The sequence below is a fragment of the Echinops telfairi genome, unplaced genomic scaffold (genome assembly GCF_000313985.2).
Source record: "Echinops telfairi isolate 266 unplaced genomic scaffold, ASM31398v2 ScPeMD7_12;HRSCAF=54, whole genome shotgun sequence".
NCBI lineage: Eukaryota > Metazoa > Chordata > Mammalia > Afrosoricida > Tenrecidae > Echinops > Echinops telfairi.
This window is the reverse complement of record NW_022103909.1, coordinates 12,133,563-12,140,643: the sequence shown is the minus strand read 5'-3', so window position 1 is coordinate 12,140,643 and position 7,081 is coordinate 12,133,563. Positions and strand designations below refer to the sequence as shown.

The window sequence follows — 7,081 nt, the reverse complement described above, 5'->3', positions numbered from 1 at the left end:
TAAATTCTTCTGGGGGGAGAGGAAGGTGTCCACGTGTAGTAGTTGGGATTTGGGCCAGCCCCTCAGACCTCTCCACTGGTTTCCTACTCCACGTCGGCATGTTGCATTCCCATCTTGGAGTACTGGGTTGAAGCCTGGTCCCGCTTTCCCTGTGGACATAACAAACAATACCCTCACCTTAGGTGGGTTAGTGCCCTGTGCCCCTGCTACCCATTTCCTTTTTATTATTATATTTTCCTTTCCCCTTCTCCTTTTTTGTTGTCTACCATATGTACCCCTGTATTTGGTCTGTTCCCTGCCATATTACCTAGTCCTCACCCCAGGAATGTTTGTATGCAGTAGCTCTCCATGTGCCCCCTTTGCCTTTTTTTTTTAAAGCTTACCTGAGCGGACTCATGCTGTACTTGTCCTTTTGTGCTTGGCTTACTTTGCTTAGCATGATTTCCTCCAGTTCTTCCCATGTAGCGATGTGCTTCATACATTCATCACTGCTTTTTAGCGATGCATAGTACTCCATTGTATGTATATACCACAGCTTTTTAATCCACTCGTCAGTTGATGGAAATTTGGGTTGTTTCCAACTTCTTGCAAATGTGAACTTTGCCGCAATGAACATTGGAGCACAGATGTCTGGCCTTGACTTGTTTCTTGCCTCTTCTGGGTATATGCCCAGTAGGGGGACTGCTGGCTCATATGGTAACTCAGTTTCCATCTGTTTTTGATATCGCCAGATCCATTTCCATAGTGGCTGTACATACTTACAGGTCCACCAGCCGTGGATGAGAGTTCCTGTCTTCCCACAGCCCCTCCATCTCTTGTTGCTTTCTGATTTTTTGAATGTGGCTATCTTTGAAGGTGTTAGGTGGTACCTCATTGTTGTTTTAATTTGCATTTCTCTTATGGCTAAAGATCGGGAACATTTTCTCATGTTTGTTGGCCATTCGGATTTCTACCCCTGTGAAACTTCTGTTGGAATCTAGCAGAGTATTGTCGATTTTAGTAATAAGGCCTTTGTCTGATGTGTCATTGCTAAAGATGTTTTCCCAGTCTGTGTACTCTCTTATTATGCTCGGTGAATTCTTTCAATATACACAGTGTTTTATCTTCAGTATATCCCACTTGTCAATTTGTGCCTCCTCTGTGTTTGTTTCCTTCCCTATTTCTGATAGCCTATGTATTCCCTATGCCAAAGTTCACAAGTTGCTCCCAATTCCCTCATTGATGGCCCTAATAGTTTGGGATCTAACTTCAAGGTCTATGATCCATTTTGAGTTTATTCTTGTGCATGAAGTGAGATAAAGGTGTTGCTTCATTTTTCTGCAGGTAGATATCCATTTTTTTCAGCACCACTTGTTAAAGAGGGCATCTGTTTCCCATTGGATATTTTGGGGCCCTTTTCAAAGATCAGTTGTCTTTATGCAGCCAATTTTATTTCTGGGTTTTCAGTTCTTTCCCATTGGTCTGAGTGTCTTTCATTGTACCAATACCATGTGGTTCTCACAACTGTGGCTGTATAGTATGTGCTAAAGTTGGGCAAAGCAAGTCCTCCCACTGTGTCCTTCTTCTTGAGGAGTTCTTTGTTAATTCCCTCTCCATATGAAGTTGGTAATCAGTTTTTCCATTTCTTTGAAGAAATATGAGGGTAATTATATCGGGATTGCATTAAATTTATGTAGTGCCTTTGGCAGAACTGACATCTTGACAATATTGAGTCTTCCAGTCCACGAGCATGGGATATTCTTCTATTTGTTGAGGTCGCTTTTGGTTTCTTGTAATAGTGTTTTGTAGTTTTCCCCCATGTAGATCTTTTGTTCTTTTAGTCAGGTATATCCCTAGATATTTCAATTTGTGTTTGGCTATTATGAAGGGTACCACCTTTTTGATCTCCTCGTCTGTGGTCTTATGTGATGTGTAAAACAGTCCAATGGATTTCTGTTTTTTGATATTGTATCCTGCCATTCTGCCAAACTCCTTTATTGCTTCCAGTATTCCACTTGTGGAGGTTATGGGATTTTCCATATGTAAAATCATGTCATCTGCAAATAATGATAGTTTCACCTCTTCCTTTTCCTTTTGATGTCAGGTCGTTGCGGCTGATGGCTGTTTGTGTTGTATTGTTTTAGAGGAGCCAGGTGCCATTTTCTAGGAAGTCAAAGAGCACTGGCTCTCTCTGGGAGACTTGTAGGAATGCTGCTTCGAACTACCTACAGCTAATTTCACTATGGCATTAACCTCCCACTTTATCCTCCTGTGGCTTCCCTCTCGGGAGTGCCCCAGAGGCTGGTGGGTTGCCTACTTTGATGTTGCAGAGGTTGGGCAGAGGTTTCCTGCAGCAGCATGGAACGTTCACGAGTGTTGGTAGAGCTTCCTTAGGCCCCCAGACACACAGGTAGGGGTTCCCAAGAAGTTGGGTAGAGTATCCCCTTGTGGAGGTTGGCAGGGCTTTCCCCAGCCTCAGGCTAGCTGCACAGGGTGCAACTCACCTAGCTGGGTTTAGCGCAGGCGTAAATGCCCTAAGCTAAGGGGAGTGGTCTGGAGGTCAGCAGTGGAGTGTGAGAGAACAGGAAAGAGACAGAGGAGAGAAAAAATAAAAAACTAAGCCCGCTGAAACTGTGTTTGGGGGTGAATACAGAGAAGAGAGGGAAACAAAAGTAACAACGTAGCTCAGCCCTGATACCTGCCCATAGAGTTCACAAGAGTTTCCTCCTTGCCCTGAGATGGCAGCGGCCAGCTATTGCTGTGTTGAGAAAAGCTCCTGAGCAGCCCTCCAAGTCTGTAGGGGGATGGAGAGAAGAGAGAGAAGCAAGAGTAACAATGTAGCTGAACCCCGATCCCTGCCTGTGGAACTGCAAGGGTTTAGTCCCTGCCCTGAGGCCGGCAGAGGCAAACTGTGATTGTGTTCAGATTAATCCCCCTGATGTGCTCCAAATGATCCTGGTTCCAGCAGAGACAGTGGTGGGGCTAAGGTCAAGCCTAGCCGGCCTCCACAGTGGTAAGCCAAAAGCCACCAGCCCCTCAAAACCTTGTGGGTCTGTGCCTGCTTATCTTTATTATGCTCCTCCTGCATTCCAGCAGTGTTGAATTTCCCTGTAAGCAACTTTCCTGGGCTGAATTCTATGTGTTACTCTGTCGCATTATTCCGGGAAGTTCCCTGAGATTCACGAATTTGATGTGGAATGTTGTCCTTACAAATCCGGCTAGACCAGAGGATGTACACTGGTATAGATAGGAACTCGAATCACAGGGAATCGAGGACAGATCCAAATCTGTTGTTATCAAGTTGATTTCAACTTAGAGTATCATATGTGACAGAGTGCAGTTGCTTCATTGGGTTTTCCAAGGTTGTAATTGTTATGGAAGCAGCTTGCAGCTTGCCCTAAGGACCTGCTGGTGGCTTTGAACCTCCAACTTTTGGGTTAGAATCTGAATGCTATAACCACTATGCCATGCCATTAAGAACTCCTTTGGTGGCTTAAACTATGATTAAATATTTATCCTTTCTCCTCTGTAAAACCCCCCCCCCCACACTCCAATAGATACTTTCATATTCCCATAATTGTTTGCCATGTGCTAAAGGATACATTGAATGTCATTTTGTTTGATCAAAATTTGAACAGAATTTGAAGTTTGGGGCTCAGATATATTTTTGTTTCAAACAAATAAATGAACGGAGCCTTCCTCAGCCTTTGTTCTCAGTGCTGGTCACCTCCATTCTGGTGTCCTTCTACGGATCCTGACAAAAGGCCTGCCACACCTTTTACATTTGGTCATATGGTCTGTGAATGTTGTGCTAGTCTTTTGGGCTGCTAGCAAACCTTAATCTAGGGATTTACGTGGCCTCTATCAATAGTAACCTCTGATGGACAAGAGAAGCTGACTGTATTATTGCGTCTCTTTTTTAAACTTCAGCACCATAAGTCAACAGAGTGTTTCTTATTTTCTCTCTCGGCTAACCAGAATATATTTCACTTTTAGGTTTACCGACAAGACTGTGAAACGTTCGGGATGGTTGTGAAAATGCTGATTGAAAAAGATCCTTCATTAGAAAAGTCCATACAGTTTGCCTTGAGGCAGAATTTACATGAAATTGGTGAGCGGTGTGTTGAAGAACTCAAGCATTTCATTTCTGAGTATGATACTTCGAGCCAAGGTTTTTGAGAGCCTTTTAAGAAGATTTTTTTTGCTCAAACTAAAGGAGGTTTCTATATTTTACCCCCTTGGATTGTGTAAATCTTTAATATATGGAATTTTGGGGGATGAAGAGAGATACTTTATGAGAGTTGACCAAATTTCCAATGTCAAATAAACTTCTAAAATAGTTTAAGGTATTTTCATTAGATTTTTAAAATGTACATGTAGAGACTCCTAATCTGAACTATTCCTGCCCTTTGTTTCCCCCTAAAATGATGTGTCGATTTTTCAAGCTTAGGAACAAGCTGTTCTAGAGAACAGCTTTCTATACTTACTCATGTCTACAGTCTTCCACAGCGTCCAGTTGTTTGGTTCCAGGTGTGGAATTTACAAGTTGGAGATCAGCCCACACCAGTAGTCTTTTATGCATTTCATAGTGAACAGTACCATGGGAACATGTTACAATTCTGAGTTGTGGTTTAAATGACTCGTTACTTGGCTTATTTTGGGCTTTGTAACTTTTAAATCTATTGATGTATACTGTCCGAATAAATGGAGAATTTGCTAACTTAGATGATACTTGCTTTTAGAATAATTCTCATTCTGTCATTAAATTAGAAACTCTTTCAAAGGCACTTTAGGATAAAACCTTTTGGTTGCTGCTGCTCTCCACTGAATTACTCACTGTATGTCCTCTTTTACAATAATCCTGACTACCCTCACTGGTGTGTCATACATATACAATATGTAAAAGACTAGGGGCAACAGAAAAGGAAAGGCCATTGGGAATGAAAGATGAGGTGAGGCATATTCTGAATTTTGGAGCGTATACTTTTATTTTCCCCATATGTCCATACTCCTCATCTCAAGAAATAAGAGAATTGGTAATATGTCCATCCAAGAGTGATCCATTTACAGATTCTCTGTTAATCTCTATTTGTAGTCCTGTAAATCCCCCTTTCCACTGCTTTTTGTACAGTGGCCTTTTGCAAATGCTCTCAAAAAGAACTGTGCAGAGGGGTTAATAAACCCAGCCGTTTATGCCCCATCAGCAGTCTCCATAAACAGTGCTTCATGAGTGCACTGTCCAAATCACGAGTTAGTTAAGAATCTTAACGAGTGGTTAAAATATTCTGCTCATTTCCTGATCACTTCCAGCAATCTAGTGGCCCTTAGCCAAAATATATACTTTTGTGGCATGAGTTAGTGAGGAAACTTTAAAGATCATGTTTGTTGTGACTATCCAGTTTCATTACCCTCCCATCCTCTTTCCATTTCCCCTCTCTTTACACTTCATTTCTGGCACTATATTTGGTGACCTCTATTGAGAATATCTAATGAACTACCCTGGAGTAAGGAAAGATGCACATTAAAAGTAGAAATAATTTTTTGACAGATCCTCTAATGGATACCTCAAAATATGTAGTATGTCACTTCACAAATATAAAAACCAAAGGATATCAATTAGTTTACATATTTTCTTAAATTAGATCAACTTGAATTTTTATTTTTGCCATTTAAATGCTGGATTTAACTTTTATAAAGCAGAAGCCAATATTCAATCCCCCATAACTGATACTTTTCACTGAGAGCAGCAGGGATTGGTTAACCCACTTAAAAGAAAAAAAGAAGCTGATTCCCCTCTCCCCTACCACCCCTGCCCCACTCCTGGTATTTTTCTACTTTTCAAATATTCTAATTCTAATTCCAGGATTAGGTCCCCTTAGTCAAGATGCCCCACATTTAAAAACAACTTTGAGAAACTACCCTAAGAGCACAGAAATGTTCACTTTGATGAAATTCATTACAGACTTGATTTATTAACACATGCATTTAAAGAGTAGGGTCAACCAATAATAGCTTACTGTCCTCTCCCCACCTCAAGTTACATTCAGTATGGAAAGCTGTGTAGAGCTTGCCTTTAGCATTATTTTGGTAGGCTTGCAAGTGTTAAATCTGTTATTTTTGTTAGTTTTTTTAAAGTCTAATTTTAGGATAGACAGCTTCAGGTGCATAGCAGACAGCATGTTTTGTAACTTGTTTTTGATTAAAAAATGTAGCTGTACATGATCCCTTGTTTGTCAGAGTATCCCCAATTGATGTGGTAAATTTTGCCTTGTTTTTCCATAAAGCCTTGATGATCAACAGAGGGAAGCCGATATTGTGAAACATTTTGTGAATTTAAAAGTATAAAATAAAACATCGGGATTTAAATAATGAGATTGTTGTTTTCTGATTTCATTGTGCTTCACGTTTTGCTAGAATGTCACTCTCTTTAGCTCTACTGCAGATTACCTCTTTCTACTCAGTTCACCCATTCAGCAAGCAGGACAGGAAGAAGATTGAGACTTAGTTAGCCTTCATCTCTGAGAGAGCATTTGAGCAAGGTAAGATCGTATTTGACACACCAAACCAAACTCATTGCCATCAAGCCAATGCTGGAAAGTGTAGGATTTTTAACGGTTTTTAAGAATGCATGGCTCGCGATACCCTCATGAAGGAAAGACAAGATATAGGTGCTATAGCAAAGTGTGGTGAAGAAATTAGATGATGTCCAGCTATCAGAATAGCATGGTACAGGCTTTATTATGAGATCCTTGTGTTACTGTGGAAGCCTTATACTGTGCAGGACTAGATGTGTTGCAGGCTACTCAGTCCTCAAGCAAAAACCCAATGAAGAAAATCAAGGGTACCATCATGTGGTAGACAGCATATAATATAATGTGGAATCTTGAACAACAATCAGAAAAGTTTTTAAAGAAGTAAGCAATGTGGCAGAGAGGCAAATGATTGAAATCAGTCCTATGAAATACTGAGTCAATGAAAGCTCTTCTCTCCTAAAGTACCTGTTTGGACAAGGAGGCAAATCACGCACATGCCAAACAATAGCCAACGTCAGGATCAATGTTCAGTTCTTGGGCACACCAAAAGCCATACATAGTGCCCATGT

General features: G+C 40.9%; 1 protein-coding gene across 14 annotated transcripts in view; it reads left to right on the top strand.

Annotated features, from left to right (window-relative positions):
- The window catches only part of PPHLN1 (periphilin 1), a 137,272-nt gene extending 130,924 nt beyond the window's left edge, over positions 1-6,348 (top strand). For 9 of the 14 annotated variants that reach the window (XM_045287269.1, XM_045287271.1, XM_045287278.1 and 6 more), the window contains one exon: positions 3,976-4,050. Coding sequence is in view for 5 of the 14 variants with exons in the window: in XM_045287273.1 (XP_045143208.1) it covers positions 3,976-4,158 (183 nt within the window). In the remaining 9 variants the exon portion in view is untranslated. Of the gene's footprint in view, positions 1-3,975 lie in introns of all 14 variants that reach the window. The other 5 variants (XM_045287273.1, XM_013006944.3, XM_045287275.1 and 2 more) reach the window with 1 other exon arrangement.
- The last annotated feature ends 733 nt before the right edge of the window (positions 6,349-7,081 follow it).